Here is a 23,508-nt window from a genome sequence, read left to right on the forward strand (position 1 = left end):
GAACACTGGAGACCGAAAGGTCGAGCGTGAATCATATAGTAGATATGATCAACATAATGATGTTCACCATTGAAAACTACTCCATTTCACGTGATGATCGGTTATGGTTTAGTTGATATGGATCACGTGATCACTTAGATGATTAGAGGGATGTCTATCTAAGTGGGAGTTCTTAACTAATATGATTAATTGAACTATAATTTATCATGAACTTAGTCCTGGTAGTATTAGCATATCTATGTTGTAGATCAATAGCTCGCGTTTAGCTCCTCTGTTTTATTTTTGATATGTACCTAGAGAAAACTAAGTTGAAAAATGTTAGTAGTAATGATGCGGATTGGATCCATGATCTGAGGATTATCCTCATTGTTGCACAGAAGAATTATGTCCTTGATGCACCACTAGGTGACAGGCCTATTGCAGGAGCAGATGCAGACGTCATGAATGTTTGGCTAGCTCAATATGATGACTACTTGATAGTTTAGTGCACCATGCTTAACAGCTTAGAATCGGGATTTCAAAGACGTTTTGAACGTCATAGACCATATGAGATATTCCAGGAGTTGAAGTTAATATTTCAAGCAAATACCCGAGTTGAGAGATATGAAGTCTCCAACAAGTTCTATAGCTAAAAGATGGAGGAGAATAGCTCAAGCAGTGAGCATGTGCTCAGATTGTCTGGGTACTACAATCGCTTGAATCAAGTGGGAGTTAATCTTTCAGATAAAATAGTGATTGACAGAATTCTCTAGTCACCATCACCAAGTTAGTAGAACTTCGTGATGAACTATAGTATGCAAGGGATAACGTAAATGATTCCCGAGCTTTTCATGATGATGAAATCGATGAAGGTAGAAATCAAGAAAGAGCATCAAGTGTTGATGATTAACAAGACCACTAGTTTCAAGAAAAAGGAAAGGGAAAGGAAGGGAACTTCAAGAAGAACGGCAAGCAAGTTGCTGCTTAAGTGAAGAAGCCCAAGTCTGGACTTAATCCTGAGACTAAGTGCTTCTACTGCAAAGGGACTGGTCACTGGAAGCAGAACTGCCCCAAGTATTTGGTGGATAAGAAGGATGGCAAAGTGAACAATGCTATATTTGATATACATGTTATTGATGTGTACTTTACTAGTGTTTATAGCAACCCCTCGGTATTTGATACTGGTTTAGTTGCTAAAAGTAGTAACTCAAAACGGGAGTTGCAGAATGAACAGAGACTAGTTAAGGGTGAAGTGACGATGTGTGTTGGAAGTAGTTCCAAGATTTATATGATCATCTTCGCACACTCCCTATACTTTTGGGATCAGTGTTAAACATAAAATAAATGTTATTTCGTGTTTGCATTGAGCATGAATATGATTGGATCATGTTTATAGCAATACGGTTATTCATGTAAGTTAGAGAATAATTGTTGTTCTGTTTACATGAATAAAATCTTCTATGGTCATACACCCAATAAAAATGGTTTGTTGGATCTCGATCATGGTGATACACATTTTTATAATATTGAAGCCAAAAGATGCAAAGTTAATAATGATAGTGCAACTTATTTGTGGCACTGCCGTTTAGGTCATATTGGTGTAAAGCGCATGAAGAAAATCCATGTTGATGGGTTTTTGGAATCACTTGATTATGAATCAGTTGATGCTTGCGAATCATGCCTCATGGGCAAGATGACTAAGACTCCGTTCTCCGGAACAATGGAGCGAGCAACAGATTTGTTGGAAATCATACATACTGATGTATGTGGTCCGATGAATATTGAAGCTCGCGGCAGGTATCATTATTTTCTGATCTTCACAGATGATTTGAGCAGATATGAGTATATCTACTTGATGAAACACAAGTCTGAAACATTTGAAAAGTTCAAAGAATTTCAGAATGAAGTGGAGAATCATCGTAACAAAAATAAAAGTTTCTACGATATGATCGCAGAAGTAAAATATTTGAGTTATGAGTTTGGCTTTCAGTTAAAATAATGTGAAATAGTTTCACTACTCACGCCACCTGGAACACCACAGTGTAATGGTGTGTCCGAACGTCGTAACCGTACTTTATTAGATATGGTGTGATCTATGATGTCTCTTACCGATTTACCACTATCGTTTTGGGGTTATGCATTAGAGACAGCTGCATTCACGTTAAATAGGGCACCATCTAAATCCGTTGAGACAACACCGTATGAACTATGGTTTGGCAAGAAACCTAAGCTGTCGTTTCTTAAAGTTTGAGGTTGCAATGCTTATGTGAAAAAGTTTCAACCTGATAAGCTCAAACCCAAATCGAGTAGTGCGTCTTCATAGGGTACCCAAAAAGAAAATTTTGGGTACACCTTCTATCACAGATCCGAAGGCAAGATATTCGTTGCTGAGAATGGATCCTTTCTAGAGAAGGAGTTTCTCTCGAAAGAAGTGAGTGAGAGAAAAGTAGAACTTGATGAGGTAACTGTACCTGCTCCCTTATTGGAAAGTAGTTCATCACAGAAATATGTTCCTGTGACTACTACACCAATTAGTGAGGAAGCTAATGATGATGATCATGTAACTTCAGATCAAGTTGCTACCGAACCTCGTAGGTAAACCAGAGTGAGATCCGCACCAGAGTGGTACGGTAATCCTGTTCTGTAGGTCATGTTACTTGACCATGACGAGCCTACGAACTATGAGGAAGCGATGATGAGCCCAGATTCTGTGAAATGGCTTGAGGCCATGAAATCTGAGATGAGATCCATGTATGAGAACAAAGTATGGACTTTGATTGACTTGCCCATTGATCGGCGAGCCATTGAGATTAAATGGATCTTCAAGATGAAGACGGACACTGATAGTAGTGTTACTATCTACAAAGCTAGAATTGTCGCAAAAAGGTTTTCGACAAGTTCAAGGTGTTGACTATGATGGGAGTTTCTCACTCGTATCTATGCTTAAGTCTGTCCGAATCATGTTAGCAATTGCCGCATTTTATGAAATCTGGCAAATGGATAAACAAAACTACATTGCTTATTGGATTTATTAAAGAAGAGTTGTATATGACGCAACCAGAAGGTTTTGTCAATCCTAAAGGTGCTAACAAAATATGCAAGCTCCAGCGATCCATCTATGGACTGGTGCAAGCATCTCGGAGTTGGAATATACGCTTTGATAAGTTGATCAAAGCATATAGTTTTATACAGACTTGCGGTGAAGCCTGTATTTACAAGAAAGTGAGTGGGAGCACTACAGTATTTCTGATAAGTATATGTGAATGACATATTGTTGATCGGAGATAATGTAGAATTATTCTGCAAAGCATAAATGAGTGTTTGAAAGGAGTTTTTCAAAGAAAGACCTCGGTGAAGCTGCTTACATATTGAGCATCAAGATCTATAGAGATATATCAAGATGCTTAATAAGTTTTTCAATGAGGACATACCTTGACAAGATTTTGAAGTAGTTCAAAATGGAACAGTCAAAGAAAGAGTTCTTGCCTGTGTTACAAGGTGTGAAACTGAGTAAGACTCAAAACCCGACCACGGCAGAAGACAGAAAGAGAATGAAAGTCATTCCCTATGCCTCAGCCATAGGTTCTATAAAGTATGCCATGTTGTGTACCACACCTATTGTATACCCTTCCCTGTGTTTGGGAAGGGAGTACAATAGTGATCTAGGAGTAGATCACTGGACATTGGTCAAAATTATCCTTAGTGGAATAAGGATATGTTTCTCGATTATGGAGGTGACATAAGGTTCGTTGTAAAGGGTTACGTCGATGCAAGTCTTGACACTGATCCAGATGATTCAAAGTCTCAATCTAGATACATATTGAAAGTGGGAACAATTAGCTAGAGTAGCTCCGCGCAGAGCATTGTTGACATAGAAATTTGCAAAATACATACGGATCTGAATGTGGCAGACCCATTGACTAAACTTCCCTCACAAGCAAAACATGATGACACCTTAGTAATATTTGGGTATTAATCACATAGCGATGTGGACTAGATTATTGACTCTAGTAAACCCTTTGGGTGTTGGTCACATGACGATGTGAACTATGGGTGTTAATCACATGGTGATGTGAACTATTGATGTTAAATCACATGGCGATGTGAACTAGATTATTGACTCTAGTGCAAGTGGGAGACTGAAGGAAATATGCCCTAGAGGCAATAATAAAGTTATTATTTATTTCCTTATATCATGATAAATGTTTATTATTCATGCTAGAATTGTATTAACCGGAAACATAATACATGTGTGAATACATAGACAAACAGAGTGTCACTAGTATGCCTCTACTTGACTAGCTCGTTGATCAAAGATGGTTATGTTTCCTAACCATAGACATGAGTTGTCATTTGATTAACGGGATCACATCATTAGGAGAATGATGTGATTGACTTGACCCATTCCGTTAGCATAGCACTTGATCGTTTAGTTTGTTGCTATTGCTTTCTTCATGACTTATACATGTTCCTATGACTATGAGATTATGCAAATCCCGTTTACCGGAGGAACACTTTGTGTGCTACCAAACGTCACAACGTAACTGGGTGATTATAAAGGTGCTCTACAGGTGTCTCCGAAGGTACTTGTTGGGTTGGCGTATTTCGAGATTAGGATTTGTCACTCCGATTGTTGGAGAGGTATCTCTGGGCCCTCTCGGTAATGCACATCACTTAAGCCTTGCAAGCATTGCAACTAATGAGTTAGTTGCGGGATGATGTATTACGGAACGAGTAAAGAGACATGCCAGTAACGAGATTGAACTAGGTATTGAGATACCGACGATCGAATCTCGGGCAAGTAACATACCGATGACAAAGGGAACAACGTATGTAGTTATGCGGTCTGACCGATAAAGATCTTCGTAGAATATGTGGGAGCCAATATGAGCATCCAGGTTTCGCTATTGGTTATTGACCGGAGACGTGTTGAGCTTTCCTTTCCCCCTCATGCTAGCCAAATTCTCAGCACCAAGTAGAGATACTACTTGTGCTTCCAAATACCCTTAAACCAGTTTTGCCATGAGAGTCCACCATATCTACCTATGGATTGAGTAAGATTCTTCAAGTAAGTTGTCATCGGTGCAAAGCAATAAAAATTGCTCTAAATATGTATGATTAGTGTGGGAGAAATAAGCTTTATACGATCTTGTGATGTGGAAGTAATAAAAGCGACGGACTGCATAATAAAGGTTCATATCACAAGGGGCAATATAAAGTGACGTTCTTTCGCATTAAGATTTTGTGCATCCAACCATAAAAGCGCATGGCAACCTCTGCTTCCCTCTGTGAAGGGCCTATCTTTTATTATCCTCTACCTTATGCAAGTGTCATGGTGATCTTCACCTCTCCCATTTTCATTTTATCCTTTGGCAAGCCCAGCATGTTGGAAAGAACCTGATATATATATATATCTAACTGGATGTAGGGGGGCATGAGTTATTATTGTTGACATTACCCTTGAGGTAAAAGGTTGTGGGGCGAAACTATAAGCCCCTATCTTTCTCTGTGTGCGATTAAAACTCCGTAACCACAAGTATTGCGCGAGTGTTAGCAATTATGAAGGACTAGATGATAGTTGAGTATGCGGACTTGCTTTTTAGCTCTGACATAGACTCTTTCTGATGTTATGATAAATTGCAATTGCTTCAATTACTGAGGTTTTAGTTTGTTGGTTCTCAATAAGGTTTCTGATTCATACTTTTGCATTGTGAATAGATCATCATTTGAACATAAGTAATCATATGACAATATCTATATATGTTGCTGTTATGAGAATAATCATGATGCCCTCATGTCCGTATTTTATTTTTATCGACGCCTCTACCTCTAAACATGGGGACATATTTATTGTTATCGGCTTTCGCTTGAGGACAAGCGAGGTCTAAACTTGGGGGAGTTGATACGTCCATTTTGCATCATGCTTTTATATCGATATTTATTGCATTATGGGATGTTATTTCACATTATGTCACAATACTTATGGCTATTCTCTCTTATTTTATAAGGTTTACATAAGGAGGGAGAATGCCGGCAACTGGAATTCTGGGCTGGAAAAGGAGCAAATATTAGAGACCTATTCTGCACAACTCCAAAAGTCCTGAAACTCCACGGAATACCTTATAATAAATAATGAAAAATCCTCGCCAAAGATGAAGACCAGGGGGGCCACACCCTTTTCACGAGGGTGGGGGGCGCGCGCCCTACCTCGTGGGCCCCCTGGTGGCTCTCCGATGAACATCTTCTCCTATATGAAGTCTTTCGTCGAGAAAAAAAGCAACCTTTCGGGACGAAACTCCGCCGCCACGAGGCAGAACCTTGGCGGATCCAATCTAGAGCTCCGACAGAGCTGTTCTGCCGGGGAAACTTCCCTCCCGGAGGGGGAAATCATCGCCATCGTCATCACCAACGCTCCTCTCATCGGGAGAGGGCAATCTCCATCAACATCTTCATCAGCACCATCTCATCTCAAAACCCTAGTTCATCTCTTGTATCCAATTCTTGTCTCCAAGTCCGGGATTGGTGCTAGTAGGTTGCTAGTAGTGTTAATTACTCATTGTAGTTGATGCTAGTTGGTTTAATTGGTGGAAGAACATATGTTCAGATCCTTTATGCATATTATTACCCCTCTGATTATGAACATGAATATGCTTTGTGAGTAGTTACGTTTGTTCCTGAGGACAAGGGAGAAGTCTTGCTATTAGTAGTCATGTGAATTTGGTATTCATTCAATATTTTGATGAGATGTATGTTGTCTAGCCTCTAGTGGTGTTATGTGAACGTCGACTACATAACACTTCACCATTATTTGGGCCTAGAGGAAGGCATTGGGAAGTAATAAGTAGATGATGGGTTGCTAGAGTGACAGAAGCTTAAACCCTAGTTTATGCGTTGCTTCGTAAGGGGCTGATTTGGATCCATATGTTTCATGCTATGGTTAGGTTTACCTTAATACTTTTGTTGTAGTTGCGGATGCTTGCAATAGAGGTTAATCATAAGTGGGATGCTTGTTCAAGTAAGAATAGCACCCAAGCAACGGTCCACCCACATGTCAAATTATCAAAGTACCGAACGCGAATCATATGAACGTGATGAAAACTAGCTTGACGATATTCCCATGTGTCCTCGGGAGCGCCTTTCCTTATATAAGAGTTTGTCCAGGCTTGTACTTTGCTACAAAAAGGATTGGACCACCTTGCTGCACTTTATTTACTTTTGTTACTTGTTGCTTGTTACAAATTATCTCATCACAAAACTATTTGTTACCACTTATTTCAGTACTTGCAGAGAATACCTTGCTGAAAACCGTTTATCATTTCCTTCTGCTCCTTGTTGGGTTTGACACTCTTACTTATCGAAAGGACTACGATAGATCCCCTATACTTGTGGGTCATCAGGTGCTCGTTCCTACAAGTGTCCTTCTTCCCTTTGGAATGGCTTCTACGACGACTTAGGCGTGGCTGTGTCATGGCGGTTTTCCGCCGGCAAGCCAGGACGGAAGGGGATATGGTTCCCTGTCCCTGATTCACGTCGAGCGCCACAGAAGCATGGGCCTTCTTCTGCGGACATTGGAATGGGACCTGGTGCTCCCCTGCTTCGCCTCTTGACCTCTGCAGCTTTCTTCTTCGACAACCTCCCAACTTTTATCCTTGTACTCTTGGTTGTTCAGGTCAGGTGGCAGTGTAGCTGTGGTGTCTACCAGCGGCGTGGCGAGGGTAGTGCAACTTGTCTGCGGTGGGGATCCAGTTGGCGTCTGCTATAGTTCTCGGGTGAGCGCCAACGATCCGACAGTGCGCCACCTTCGAGCCTAGGCGAGAGGAAAGGGTTCCTCTTCGGTGTTGGGAGCGATGTTCTTCCCTTGTTCATGGGTTCAGACTGTTCACAACTTTCTCTGGCTATTGGCTGATCACTCAGGCTTCTCTGTTGCTCCTCTCTCTGCTGACTATGTGCAGTAGGCTTCGACATTACTAGCAGGGCTCTTCATGTATTTTTCTTTCTATCGTAGTGTGTGTTGCATTGTTAGTTGTTCACACAGCTCCATTTTATCTTTCGGTCGCTCTTACTTGGTGGCCTTGTGTAATCCTGGTCGGTTGATGGCTTCGTTAATTCAAAGCCGGGCTCCCCTTGAGCCTTCATTCTGAAAAAATGTTCAGCCAACAATACTTAGCTTGCTCATGGCATGTGAAGGATGGTAGTAACCCACCGAACGCACACCATCTACTTACAAATTACCCCGACATGTTTGCTGACCAGGAAGCACATGTTTCACTTATTTCAACAAACATAAAAGAATGAAAGAAGAGAACACAAAGCCCTAGTGATAAGAATTGCATGAGCCTGTTGATCCAAAGTGCTAATTTCATTTCTCCCACAAGTCAAGGAAATCTCTCTGCCTATTAATCTTCTTTTGCAACTGGAGAACACCGTAGAGTAGAGCTTTAGTTGTTGGAGAATTTTTTCCATAGGATTATCTTTTGTATTACATTTTGGAGAAAAAATTACTTGATATAATTTCTTTGTTTTTCATGTGCTATCAAACACTAATTCATCCAAATTCCTGTAGTTACACTCTATTTATGTGTTTTTCCTATGTGTTTTGACATCTTACCAATCAAAGAGGCCCCGAGTGTTCAGTTTCAGCCAGGGTAAGGGAGTGTGGGTAAGCGGCCATGTGTCTTCTATCAGTTTGTCTGGTCTTTCATCGGCCCGGAACACCGTAAGCTCATGATTGAGTATGAACTTGCCACGTTTCCAAATACAATAACATACGACATACCAATCCAGGGACACTATTAAAACAGAGGTTGTTGCGCACTTATCCGTTAGTGCACTGCTGAGAATGATGAATCTGTTACATGATAGTGTTTGCAACAGGATATTAGTTCCATGAATGTTCTGATTTTCACGCTATCTGCTAGATATGATCCATACAACTCCCCCTCACAACCAATGAACTATACATTGTTGGATCGCATGGTCACATCTATGATCCATGATCGTTCTTAATACATACAGCAAACTTAGATAACACGCGTTTCTGATTCCTCTCACTCCTACCGACAATAATCTGAATTTGGATTATCTTTTCCAAGACTGCTCTTTGTCGTGTGTTTCGTCCGAGGTAATTGTAGATATCAAAGTGCAGGCTAAGCTGTGGTTTTCTAAGTGCGCGATTGTCCAATGTAAGCAAGATGCCAATTCATGCTCTAGCGCAACTGGGCTTGAATGCTCGGTCTGATGTAACACTTGCATGGGATAATGATGTACAACGGACATTGCTAGGATTGTAAGGGCCGATAGTGCCCATATCGTTTCCCTGGGGGAAAACTAAACTATGTGTTGTTTCATCGCGTGGTCACATCCAATGTCCAAATAAGGTATCGACCAATCATGTACATAAGTATCACCTTGTTCTTAGCATATACACTAAACTCAGACAGCATGCGTTTCTGATTCCTCTCAATCCTATCGACAATACTCTGAACTTGGATTATCTTCTCCTAGCCTGCTTTTTGTCTTGTGTTTTGGCCGGCTACTTTCTCTTTCATGGATGGCTAGCAAAGTGACAAGGGGGAGCAAGGCCACATCCTCATATAGCATGAGCTTCGGAGCAAATTAATATTGCATGGTACTACATGAGATCTGCTATCCTGTAGGGTTACCTCAGTAAATTTTAGCTTCATTGTTACTCAAAGTTTTCAAATCAGTATTAAACTACAGAAGTTAAGATAGAAGAGCTAAGCAGACACAACTCCCAGTCAGTTGTTTGATTAGTATAGAATGCATATGCATTCCATCACATGTTTAGTATAGATATACAATACGACTATACAAGTACAGAATTTGGTACACCATAAGCATCAACTGGTCAACCACCAGTATGTAGGAACCAACCCAGCAAACACTAGCTACTTACCTTGCCATGACATGTTTGCTCACCAGGAAGCATATGCTTATCTTATTTCACCAAACAGAACAGAAAGAAGGAAAAGAAACACAAAGTTGTAGTGATACGTAGAGAACTGCATGAACCTGATGTTCCAAAGTGCTAATTCATTTTCCCACCAGTGAAGGAAATCCCAACGCCTATCGAACTTCCTTTGCAACTGGAGAACGCCATATAGTAGAGCTTCAACAGTTAGAGAATATTTTTTCCATGGGATTGTTTTGTACTACATTTTGGAGAAAAATTTCCATCGACTCAAATTCCTGTAGTTTTATAATCCTACAGAATACAAGAGGACATGACCCTAGTCATGCGTTTTTTCCTATTTTTGTGTTTTGAGAATCGTGCTATTCAAAGAGGCCCTGAGTGTTCATTTTCCGCCACGCGCAAGAGCGCAGACAAGCGGCCACACGTCTTCCGGCAGTTTGGCCGGTCTTTCCTTCGTCGGTCGGGAACATTGTACCCTCCTGATCGAACACGAGCTTGCCACATTTCTGAACACAACATACTACATACCAATCAAGGGGACACTGTTAAAACAGAGGTTGTTGCGCACTTTCCCACGAGTGCACTGCTGAGAACCATGAATTCGATACATAATAGTATTTACAGCAGGATGTTAGTTCCATGAATGTTCTCACTTTCACGTGGTCCACTAGATTTGATCCATACAACTCCCTTTCACAACCAATGGACTACGTCGCTAGATCGCATGGTCACATCTAATGTCCACATCCCTTACACTGAAGCCATGAGTGCAGCGTTTCAGTGCCCAGGTTCGTCTGCACCTGGTCAGAAAAAATCACAATTCAAAACAAATCAAAAAATTCAAAAAAAATGCATGGTAGAAAATTTAGTGCGTGAGATCTGCTCGAATTTTCAAATCATTTGGACATCTAAGCAGCTCAAAAGACAAATCAGGTCAGAACAGTACATGAATAGTAAACCTTTTTACAGAACACGAATTTATCTTTTTTGCCAAGAGCTGCTCCAAATGATTTGAAAATTGGAGCGGACCTCATGCATCAAATTATCTATCATGCAAAAAATAAATTTTTTTTTTGAATTTTTCTAGTATTTTTTTTTGATTTGTTTCGTCAGGGCGGGTGCAGATGAGCCTGGACTCAGAAGAGGATTTTCGCGAAGCCATGGCATACTTAGCATATACACCAAACTCAGACAAGATGTGTTTCTGATTCCTCTCACTCCTATCGACAATACTCCGAACTTGCATTATCTTCTCCTAGACTGCTCTTTGTCTCGTGTTTCGGTTGGCTTCTTTCTCTTTCTTGGATGGGATTCACCTGGCTACTTTCTCTGACATGGATGGGATTGGGACATTTGATAGGGGGGGAGCAAGGCCACATCCTCGTATCATCCATAACACTAAGCTCCCTAATTTTTAAGGGCTCACAATCAATTGAGGTCTCCAACTGAAATTGAGTCATCCAATTTTGACCGCGTCAACTATTTCTCAGAAGTTCTCTCACTATATTCTTTTATACTATACACTATGCTTCTTAATTTTTAAGGCCTCACAAATAATTGAGATCTTCAATTTAGAATTCGGGTCACCTAATTTTAACCGGGTCAATAATTTTTCAAGGTGCTCTTCCATTCATTTCTTTTAATTCACCATGTCCTGTAATTTTGAAGCTCTTTCATTCAATTAAGGTATTCAATTTTGGATTTGATTTACAATATTGATCAGGCCAATGATTTTTCAAATCAATCAACCACCTATCTATAAAACCATACTAATGGTTGGGGCCCGCTATTGTGGGCCGCTTGAGAGGAAGCTATGCGCACCTCACCATTATCTAGTTGCAAAAGAAGACTAACATGCACAGTGATCTGGCCGGAGAGGGTTGAGTTGGAGGAGCTGGAGGAAGCCATGGTAGGAGGTTTGTGGCAATGGAGAAACTAGATGAGATGGAAAAGGTAGGCTCTGATTACCATGTGAGAGAACGTCGTACCCACCTAGGGCGACAGCTTCGTGTTTATATAGGTCGGGGCGCAACTCTCGCACAGCGTACAAAGATGGATTACATTGTTGAGATCCTTAACTTGGGATCCAAGAGATAGACTAGAGAGATAGGGATAGTTACAAAAGATAAAAGAGAAACACAACTACCCTAGTCTACAGTTGATCTCGATGGACTCCTGGTCGGACCTGACCTGTGTACGCACCTGAACTCTGTTGCTTAACAGTGATAAGCAATCAATCTATTTGCAAACAAATTTGTGTTAGGACATAGTTGTTAGGATATTTGAATCAATTAACCTTAAGAAATCGCAATGAACCATCATGACTTGCGGAGCGCGGGCGCCATCTTGTTGGTGAGGGTGCCGGCGACGATCATGCAGTCGGACTGGCACGACAAGGGGCGGAAGTTGACGCCGAAGCGGTCAAAGTCGTATAGGGAGGCGCCGGTGTGCATCATCTCCACGGCGCAACAGGCGAGGCCGAACGCCATGGACGAGATCGACCCTCACCGCGCGCAATTCATCAGGTTGTCCACCTTGGACACCACGAACTCCGCAGCCTTCGACCTCCGGGCCGGCACCGCCGCCGTATGTTGATGATCGACGGAGTAGGCCCGCAGGGCATTGGAGAGGTGCGTAAGTCGCGCCATGTGTCATCCGTCTGTCGGCCTATGGGCCGATATGCCGACGACTACAGATTTGCCAACGGTTTCCCTAGGAGTGGAAACTATATGCCGACGGCCAGAGCTTTGCCGACGGTCACGATCGGCCTCGCCCCAGCTTTGCCGCCGGCCTTGTTTTACCAACGGTTTTAAGTCGACCGTCGGCGTAGTATGCCAACCCGATAAAAATGTTGTCGGCATCTACGTCGTTTCCTGTAGTATCGTGTGGGGAAAATTTTGAATGGTGGCAAAATGTGGAAAGAATCTTTAAATCGGTGATAACTTTTTGACAAAACTCCGATTTGTGATGTTCTCTGTCACAAGCGTGAATTTTGGCGATAAAAAATGGAATTAACTCTAAAGCCACCTGATCGTATCTTCTCCGGATTCTTCGGATAGTGTGTGTTGAAGTACTGTAGGAGTGTAGCACTTGTGTTGCAGCATATACATCCAATCCAACACACCGGTCATGTGTTACTCATTCCTCCCTTTCCCATTAAGGACAGTAAAACTGAGCCACTTCTCTGCCCTCTCACGACCTCAGCGATTTTGACCATCAGATCTTATGTATGGAGCGTTTTCGGTCGTTCGATCTGCATTAGGGTAAAAGTCAAACCCACTGTCCTATGGGCAGCTATTCTGGTGGAAATTTCGGAGGCCTGTGGTGAACTGGGCCTTGTCTTCCACGTAAAGCCCATTTAGGCAGAACGCTTGGAAAAAATCCGTAATTCTTCCTCTCCCGGCGTATCTAATCTGCCCGTTCCTCTGCGCCTGCGCCCGCCCCCGGCGCCGCCATGCGTGGAGCTGAATCCAAGCATCGCCCGTGTTGCTAGGTCTGGGCGAAAACCCTAGCAGCGGCGCTCGCGCCTGACTGCGCCCTTTAAACTCTGTAAGAACACTTGTGGGACATAGGATGACGCCTCCGCCGAGGTCGCCACGATGAATCCCACGGGCGCAAGCTGCTGCTGCTCGTCGACGATCTGGTTATCCGTTCACCCCACTTGGCCTTCTTCTACTCGCTCCAGGCCCGCGTGCTCGATCCGGAATCCCTCCTCGCCGACGACCCCAACTCTCGGCCCACCGCTATAGCAGTACCTCTACGACGGCCTCATCCTCTTCGCCCCACGTAATTAGTCGACTCCTCCCTCCGTTTTAGATCTCACTCCTCACGTCGAATCAGTTGCACGTTCATTTGATTGTTCCTGCTCTGATTTGTGGCTATGTGGAATTGTAGTGGTTTTGTGGCAGATTCAGTTGATAGATCGGAACTCTGGGTGAAGAGTTGGTCGTTCGTGTGATACAATCTGTGGCGTTTGAGTAGTCTATTATTGGAATTATGTGATATAGTTTGGCATATACAACTTTCAGGACTTTGGATATAGAATTATGGATGTACCGAACAATGTTCATTTGACGTTTATGTACAGTTGTTTAGCTTAAGTAGAAAATGGGACTGTGGGTATCAATTGTTGTCAATTGCTTATTTTGACGTTTTTTCATGGGATAATCGAGTACTTCTGATTCAGCATTATTGGTTCTTAATGGTAGTATTTGCTCTTGACAGGTTTTGGTGGATCAGTGGACGTAGTAGGTATGTTTTCTTTCTTGGATTCATAATTTTGTTTACTTGACTGAATCTATCAAGTGAAGTGATGAATATGCTCTTTTCTGAACAGTACGCTATCCGATGGTGCATTGCCTGACACTATGGAACCTGCTGTTACCCAAAATACTGAATAGAACTCTGAATTGCCATTTCCTGATACACATGTTGAGGTTTATTTATCTTGCACATTTTCCCTGTCAAAAGGCTAGCACCTTCTGCTCTTGCAAGAATCAGTGTGGCAGAATCAATGTTATAGGGCTCCAGGTAAGTACTCTAGATGCTTTATTCCCTTTTTATTTTGTCTGTACATAATTAGGATTTAGGAACCAACTGATGGACCAATTGTGATTGTGAAAAATGTCATTTTAATTTGGAAGATACGGTGCTCATTATTGGGAAATTTTTGTTTTTGTCACTCTAGATTTTGCCAATTTTCCTTATGCCACTCTAGATTTTGACATTTCACTTTTGCCACTCTTAGTTTTTGACAATTTTCACAAATGCCATTCCCGTGGCAAAAGCAAAAATTTCAGAGTGGCAATTGTGATACATTTCAAAAGTTAAGAGTGGCAAAAATGAAATAAAATTATTTTGCTTTTGCCAAGAAATGGCAATTATGATAATTTCCAAAAGCTAAGAGTGGCAAAAGTGAAATGTCAAAATCTAGAATGGCATAAGGAAAATTGGCAAAATCTAGAGTGGCAAAAACAAAATTTTCCCCTCATTATTAGTATGAGAAGATATGTTAACTTAGTACAGTTACACTGAGAAAATTATCAAATTTAAAAAGAGAAGAAGACAATTATCGATATATCATATATGCACTGAAAAATGGAATGATTCATACCATCCAACAGTCAATACTAGGCTCTGTATTATCATTTACCAATGATGTTAGTACTTGGATGTACTTTTTTTTCCTGTAGGTCTTCCCATCCTAATAAGGACCAGTCTGTAATAAGGTGCCAATAAACAAAGTAATTTTTATTTTCCACAATATATTTCCATTTTAATCCTCAGATTTTAATTTTGTTGTAAACTCAGGATTATTTATGATGGTAGCCTGCAGTGTAATGTTTTCATCAGTGCTACACTTTAGACCTTCTAAATCGTACTATCTTAAGTCTGAAGTTTCTTTTTCAAGGTTTAGTAGCTGCATTGTAAATCTGAAGTTTCTTTTTCAAGGTTTAGTAGCTGCATCATGCTTATGCACTCATAAGCTCACTCACTTGCAGCTCTCCAATTCTTTCATTTTTGAAAGCATCAGGTACAGAAGGAGAAAATATATTATGTATTCGATGAGTGGGGAGCAGCAGGACTACTATATCTCTAAAGTGTTTTTTCTTACAATTTGTGTTCTGGGAATGATCTGAATTAAGAGATTAGAATGCAAATCCTCAACGCCTTTGTGCGGTGAAGCCGCCAAGAGGGTCCATAAAACCATAATCTTCGGGAGTTCTAGAAGTACCTCAAAATTGATATTGTTAGTGCAATAAAAACACAAGTATACCAGTGTCGTCGTCCTTGCATCTCCGATCTACTATATTTAGGAGGCCTTCACCTGATGGCACCACCCAGATGTACGTGTTTGTTAATTCTTTTATAATATTATGACTGCATGATTCTCATATATCCAGGTGCACATATTGCTACTCTTTTATATGGCATGTCATGTTAGGGTGTTACCACTTAGTGTTGCTATGTCAGATATTACTTCATTTTTTATTGCTAATGTTGTTTGTCCGGTTTTGTATCTTGTACGCTCGAGTGGTGCAATACTTTTTAACTATTTGCAACTTCTATATTTTAATAAAATGAATTATAACCATCTTTTGACACTTCATTTATGCTTATCAATTCTGAAAAATCCAATTATTTTATTGTAAAATAGACGGGCGCGGCAACGCGTGCCATCAACGATCTAGTAATAAGATCATTGCCACACCACAATAGAAAGAAACAACAGTAGAGCTACAAGGATGGAAAGATTTGCCGCTTGCAATCAAAAATCTCGTCGACACAACCAATATGGAGGGGGGCTTCAACTTCCATCTTCATCTAACCAAGCAAGGCCGAGGTTCGTCGTCTAGTTACCACACGACAACATCCTCAAGGAGGTGGAAGAGTATTGATAGGGAATGAAGGGATCCAAGGTGGGTCACGGCCTCGCTAACCCAGATTTAGAAGAGCATCAGGCTCTTCACAAACTTAAACTTGGTCGGACGACAAGACCAATGCGTACCCCTCAGCAAGAAAACACTAGGAGAAAACACAACCATCATCCCTCACCATCGCCAACTACAAGCACATACCTCAAACCAGCCAACCACACTCCAACCAAGACGTCAAAACAAGCAGGGTGTGATTATTGACTCCACAATGATGCCTCCAAGGAGGTTACGATATCTAGGCTCTTCACAAACTTAAACTTGGTCGGACGTCAAGACCAATGCATACCCCTCGGCAAGAAAACACAACCATCATCCCTCACCATCGCCAACTACAAGCACATACCTCAAACCGGCCAACCACACTCCAACCAAGACGTCAAAACAAACAGGGTGTGATCATTGACTCCACAATGATGCCTCCAAGGAGGTTACGATATCTAGGACATGGTCGTCATCTAGTCCAAAAGTTGGATCTAAGGCTTTTGCCTGGAGAGCACATAGATGGGACAAGTGCGAAAGATCCATGACTTCGCCTTTAAGAAGGGCAACGGTGCCCTAGGGCAACGTCTTCGTTGGTGTCGGAAGCCGGAACATGGCTTTCGTCCGCAACAACATACCTCGCCGCCCCGACTAAACCACACTTGTCGCCGAGTGCGGTAGCAGCATAGCACGAGACCTCATTGGCTATAGGTTGGTGAGTATATTTTTGCACTCATGTTTAAACAGTACTTCCTCCGTTCCAGAATATAAGGTGTATTGGTTTCCTTGCAAATCAATCATTTGAATGTTTGACCAAGATTATAGAATAAAATAACAACATCTGCAATACCTAATAGATAAAATATGAAACTACTTTTCATGATGGATCAAATGATATAAATTTTGTATTGTGGATATTGATATATTTTTCTGAAAACTCGGTCAAACGTGCACTTGTTTGACTTTTGAAAAAACAAATACACCTTATATAAAGTAACGAAGGGAGTATAATGTCATATTTTCCAAGAGAAACACTTCAAGTTGATTGTTAATGACTAATGAATGTAAAAGATTGCAAATCTTTTTTGTTTAGTTTGTTCCCTAACGATTGGACTATTTTAGGTGCAAGACAAAGTTATAAATGGAAGATAATAAGGGTGGAGATCAATCCCGATCAACAGGCAACGCACAACAGATTGGACTATTTTAATGACTATAATACCTTAGCAAATAGCACCAGAAAAAGATAAGAATTGAACAACAAAGAAACACTCCACATGGGACATGAGCATAAATTCGACATCCAAATCTCCGGCCTGACAACATGGAACATAGTCAGATAGAAACACTGAGAGGACGGGCACACACACACACACACACACACACACACACACACACACACACACACATTGCAAGCAAAGACCATCAGGCCATCAGCTAAGCTTGCTAATTGTGTCAGTGGAACATTAATCCAGGCAAGTCACTCTATCTTCATCATGCCAGTTGGCCAACTGTATTTAGAAATTAGATAACAGCAGAGAGAGAGAGAGAGGGGGGGGGGGGGGGGTGGTCAAAAATAAAACAATGAACTCGTACAATTCGACTTCCCACTTGACCGGTGCGTGCTACATAGAGGGTCCATCTCCTCGCAAAGCCCATTCCTCAATCTCAGCAACCAGAATACAATTCTAGACACCTGTGGAGATATCAATCTCATTAGTCAACAGATAATAGCAATAGGTAACCTGCACGTAGTGGCGATAGACAATTTGTAGTGTTTCTCTATTATCTTGCCAATTTGATCTCAGCGGAGTCTAAGAGATCAGTGGTTCAAAACTTCAATACTCTTTGTTATTATGGACACAAATGCTATACCGTCTAGCTTATGAAAGCATTAATATTCTTTGTTATTATGGACATATGAGGGGCTCATGGAGTAGAAATACATAAACATCTGGTTTCCAGTCATAGCCATATCTTTTAGAACTGTACAACAAATAAAATTTAATCGGATATGTGCCATAAAGCCTCAAGCATGAGATGGTACATCATCTTATTAATTGTACTTCCTTCTGACCAAACAAGATGCCAAATTTTTACACTATAAACAGCATCATAAACAACACTTTGATCACTACTAAAGATACTAGGTTAGCAAACATAAAAAATGTAGTAATACACAACATGAAGTATAGCTACATGTAGTTTAGACCAGACAAACTATACTAGTGGCTAATGGCCAATTACATATGCAAGTTATACTGAAAACAATGGATACTGAGAAATTTTTAACCAAACCACACAACAGTAGAAAGCTGTGCATAAATCTACAATAACTGCAAGTGAAATCATAGGGATATTTTTCCTCAATATCTAATGAAGACACGTTCTTCAAATATTGTGAAAATCATTAGTTCATTGTGTACCATGACAATCCAAAATGAGCAGCAATGCAGAATGGCATAGTTATAAGCACGTATAAATAAAGGATGTTTGAAGGTTGCTCAACAAGTCACGATAGGACTTGATAGGTCATACCCAAAAAATATCAACCAAAGGCAATATAGAAATAGGTAAAAGTAATTAAAAAAAGGTCCACTGGGCACAGGAATGGGGAAGTACTTCATTCTGCTACTACTTAACATGGCAGCATTCTCATATATGAGCAGGCACAAAGATATGCACAAATAGCTAATGAGAAGGGCCCTCCTAAGTCATCGGTCATCTGAGGTGTAAGGGAGAAGAACCTGCACCACCAGAGGAACCAGAGAGGAGGGGGGGGGGGGGGGGGGGGGGCTAAATAGGAAAACTGAACACAAGGAGGTAGCTGGGTGAAAGCATGGCGAAAGGAATGGATTGCGGATGAGGAAGCAAAGACAGAACCAACAGTACAAAGAGAGAAGAGCAGTAGGAAGACAGTTAATTTGTAGGGGCACACTTCCAATTTCTCAGGGTCTTTTTGGCTACATCTAGTCTCAGTAGAGCCTAAAAGGTTAGTGGTTCAGATAACTCCATTAGAACATTTCCTAGCTTGTCAAATCTTGTGAAACTTTCTTTCTTATCATGGACATATGAGGGGCTCATGGAGAAACAGAGCACAAACATTTGGTTTTTCTAGTTCATCGGCATACTCTTTAGAAATGACGAGCTAGATAATATAGAATTTAATCAAATTTATCCAGTGGAAGATCATGAATCATTATATTCATTGATACTTCCTTCCGACCAAGTAGACGACACCCTTTTTTTACTCTGCACGATATCAAAAACAAAACATTGGCAACAGACAACTACTCCTGAAGAGAGCTGTGTTCAATATGAATCTAGTCATGCCATTTCTATTATGCGTTCAGTACAAAAATTGTTGAACATCTATAATGACCGAAATTGAAGAAATCAGATTGCACACAAACCACAACAGCCAACATGTAGTTTGGATCAGACGAACTATACTGGAGATTATGGGAGTTAGACTGATAAACAGAGACATGTTGAGAAAATACGTAACCAGTCCACCTAAGATTAGCATAACTGTACAATAACTGTGAGTGCTAATTACATATGATAATGATTCTGCATCAGCAATAGTGTGAAATGGTTTCCCTAAAAAGAGCTATATGTGAAATGGCAAGCGCATATTATTAATAAAGGAAGTTTGAAGCCAAGTGCTGAGGTGCTGTTAGTTATCAACTATTTTGCATTGATGGAACAACAAACAAATCATCCTCGAACTTGATAGACCCATAACCACGGGAAAAAAATCAATGCAATGTAGCAAACAGCAAAAGTAAAAGGAAAGGGAAAAATATTCCATTCTGCTACTAGTAACAGATAGTACCTGCTCAATCATTACATCACGATAGCATGTCTATCAGGAGAAATCAGCTTACATATTGTGCAATACTCTAGCTCCATATGGTCCACCACCAATGCCCCCATCTACAATAGTATGTCAAGGAACCAATGAGATTCCAACGAACAGTCAAATAGGTAGATAAACACCATGCTGTATTTTGAGAAAATAATTCATATCTGATGCAACATTAGGAATAGATAAATTAAAGTAGCAGACAGGAAAGGAGAAGTATATAAAATTACACTTAAGTCGGTACATGCCACATTGGATAAAATGGAATATACTCATACTAATAAATGCTAGCAATAAAAGTGATCATGACTATTCATATTAAGATTATCTTTAAATAAATTTAGCCTGAATTCTCTAGCAAATGAATATGTCACTTCCAGCAGGACTCTTCTAAAAGTGAAAAACTACTTTGTGAACATCAAACCTGGTCGTTATTGGGGATTTAATATTACTAGCAAGATCGACAAAGATAACCATACTGAATGGAAGGAATACAACCAGCTTTAAGCTTCAGAATGTACCAATTGAGCAACCTCTTTGACATTTCAATTGGTTCAAGCAAGTTTTTCATGCAACTGTCTTCAATTTCAAAATACTGTGTATCTCATCTTGAGAAACATTTGCACTGCAGCGATGCACTAATACCACCATTATGAAATCCTTGAGTACGTCTAGTGGCCCGCAACAAAATTTTAGTTCAATTAATCTACATAATATTTGCTGATCCACCTCAGATATATTACTTCTACAAATCTTTCCATTGTTTCGTTCTATGCACGACCCAAAGTAAACAGGTAAAACGAAACAATAATAATCCAAGAATATCAAATAACTTGGTTTCTTTTTACCTGCAGTATAGACACCTTCAAATGGATAATAGCTATACCAGGGGTTGGATTTAATAACTTTCTTGAAATGCAATAGTTCAAACTGGACCATGAAGATGCCTCTAAGTGTCCCCAGTAAAACCACATTATTGACCTCAGCAAACCCGAGTATCCTTGGGCGCTCTATCTGCTTCTCTGAATTCAGGGAAAGTAGCTTATCCAATTCAACAGTTCTTCCGAGTAACCATGAAGCAACACCCTTGCAACTGGTCCTCCTCTTCCATAATTGCGCACGGAAGCCTCTCAGAAAGACGAAACGAAGGCCACCACCCTCTGCCGGCATAACCCAAATATTGCCATCTCTCATGTCTCCAGTGTTTCCCATTGGCATGGGTATCAAAGCTAGTCTCCGCTTATCCAAATCAAATTCAAGGATTCCTTGTGAATTCCCATAAAGCAACCAATAAAACGAACCCCCAACCATCACAGCAGGCATTCCCGGGTAAACCACGGTGGGAACACCAGAATTCTCGGACGGAAGCGGCGTTGAGATGAGCTTGTCCCAAACTCCAGTTGCTGACGAGTAAACAGAGGCTACTGCTTGTGTACTTTGCACGTCGCTGTTGCCTACCAAGACCACCTGGAAATGGTGTAAATCTCCCGGAGCACGACGCACCGCCGCGTTGATCCAGGTTTGCTTGGCGAACCCCCGGGGAATGTCCAGGCGGTGCTGGTCACCGGTGACGGGGTCCCACACCAGGAGCTGCTTCTGTGAGTCGTGCAAGATGAGTACGAGGCCATGGCGGCATCCGAGGATCCGGAAGCGGCCGCTGGCGGCGATTGGGACGGGGAAGCTGGATTGCGGGACGCGATTGGGGCGCTCCAGGATAGGCTGGAAGCGAACCTGGCAAAAATCATCGACGAGGCAGACAAGGAGGGGAGGGTTTCGGCGGTGGTGCGCGCGGAAGCGGCGGGAGAAGCCAGGGTCGGAGGCGAGGCTGCGCCACAATTTGCAGACGGCGGAGACGCGGGGGAGGGAGGAGGGCTGCGGGGGGAGGCGGAGGAGGATCTCGGCGAGCAGGCCGTGGTCGTCCAGCGGCGGCGCCGCCGACGAGCGGGGGCCACTCATCTTCTCGCGTGCCTCACCGATGCGGGGTGGAAAGGTGAAGTGAGGTGCAGCAGGCTCTCAAGTGGGCTGTAGACTGAAGCCCACGAAGATATGTAAAGCGGATTTGATTTGGTGCACCTCTTCACGGTTTTTGAAATGTGCGACTTTTCAGATAAAAACCTCAAAACCCGTGTTCTTAAAAACATGACACTTTCATGATCCAGAACTTGGGTTTATTTTGTTTGAGAACATAGCCCTTTTTCTAGAGGGGAACGTCTGTGGCCGGTGCGGCAGCTGAAGATTGGGTCGGTCGCACGCGGGACATACATGGAAGAGATCTAACGCTACTTGTTCCTTTCACGACTACGTGTTCTGTGAGACCTGCGCACCGCCCCCTCCCCCCTTCTTATCCATCCACGCACTCATCTATCCTTTCCCTCCTCTGTTTCTCCCCCTCCTCAATCTCGCCTCCTTCTCTCTGTCTCTCTTCCCCTGCAGCAGCCATGGCTTTGCCTGCTCCACCGCCTGTGAGTTCGCTGCCATGTAACAGCTCCGAGCCCGCTGTTGAGAACACCTAGAGCCACCACAAAAAACACGAGCTCGCTGTTGGGCATGGCCCCCGTTTTGCAACTCCGGCGACCCCCCTCCCCCTCCCTCGTGCAGTAGCCATGTTGGTGGAAGATCTCACGATTTTTTATGCCAACCGGTTGTGGCTTTTTGGATCACCGGTGGTAGCTTCTGCTAAACCGGTTGCTTCTTTTTAAAATTATTATGTTCAAGCTTTTTCTTCAAAAAAAATTATTGCATCTCTTTCCTGAAATCACCGGGTCCAGCTTTTAAAATCACTGCTTGTAGCATTTTGTTCAGCTGGTTGTAGCATTTTGTTCATGAATGCTACCACTGAAGTTCGTCCTGTTGGACCAGCGACACTTTTTGCTACAACCATAGCCTATTTTTGCTGCCACCGATGAATTTTTTTTGCTACATGCATGCACGACGGTGTTGGTCGACGGCGACGATGCTTTTTGTTGCTGCAACCATATTGGAGTTTGCTGGAATCGGCGCCCAAATTTGCTACCATCACTTTGCTGGAAGGAACCGCCTAAAATGCTTCCACGTGATTTGGTTTTTGCTGGAACCCTCTCCAAAGAATGCCACCACCGGCCTTTTTGTCTACGAGCCATGCCGTTTTCTTCCATTTGATGCTACAACCGGGAGCGGGTGTGCGGTTTGGCATCCATTGTGCGACGAGCTACAACCGAGGGTCCGCAACAATTTTTGTTACAACCGTCATCGATGTTTGCTACAACTGACTACGGAATTTGCTGCGATGACATTGGCCAGGCGTTTGCGACCAGCAAGGCGTCTTCCTCCGC

General features: G+C 41.9%; 1 protein-coding gene and 1 pseudogene across 1 annotated transcript; both read right to left on the reverse strand.

Annotated features, from left to right (window-relative positions):
* LOC125533056 (NADH dehydrogenase [ubiquinone] iron-sulfur protein 7, mitochondrial-like) overlaps nt 1–19,819 on the reverse strand; it is a 78,679-nt pseudogene extending 58,860 nt beyond the window's left edge.
* LOC125531631 (uncharacterized) lies at nt 17,577–22,198 on the reverse strand. Its single transcript, XM_048695958.2, has 3 exons — nt 21,046–22,198; nt 20,168–20,268; nt 17,577–18,025 (listed from the first exon to the last, which is right to left on the reverse strand). The coding sequence occupies exons 1-2, from the start codon at nt 22,151–22,153 to the stop codon at nt 20,216–20,218; spliced, it is 1,161 nt and encodes a 386-aa protein (XP_048551915.2). The 5' UTR covers nt 22,154–22,198; the 3' UTR covers nt 17,577–18,025; nt 20,168–20,215.
* Nucleotides 22,199–23,508: the final 1,310 nt, after the last annotated feature.

This window comes from Triticum urartu, chromosome 1A (genome assembly GCF_056163025.1).
Source record: "Triticum urartu cultivar PI428250 chromosome 1A, HENAU_Tu73, whole genome shotgun sequence".
NCBI lineage: Eukaryota > Viridiplantae > Streptophyta > Magnoliopsida > Poales > Poaceae > Triticum > Triticum urartu.

Coding starts and splice junctions, on each gene's coding strand:
- LOC125531631 (XM_048695958.2), bottom strand. CDS start 22,153: ATGAGTGGCCCCCGCTCGTCGGCGGCGCCGCCGCTGGACGACCACGGC. Junction 20,269..21,045: donor TGAAGGTGTCTATACTGCAG/GTAAAAAGAAAC, acceptor ATACTATTGTAG/ATGGGGGCATTGGTGGTGGA.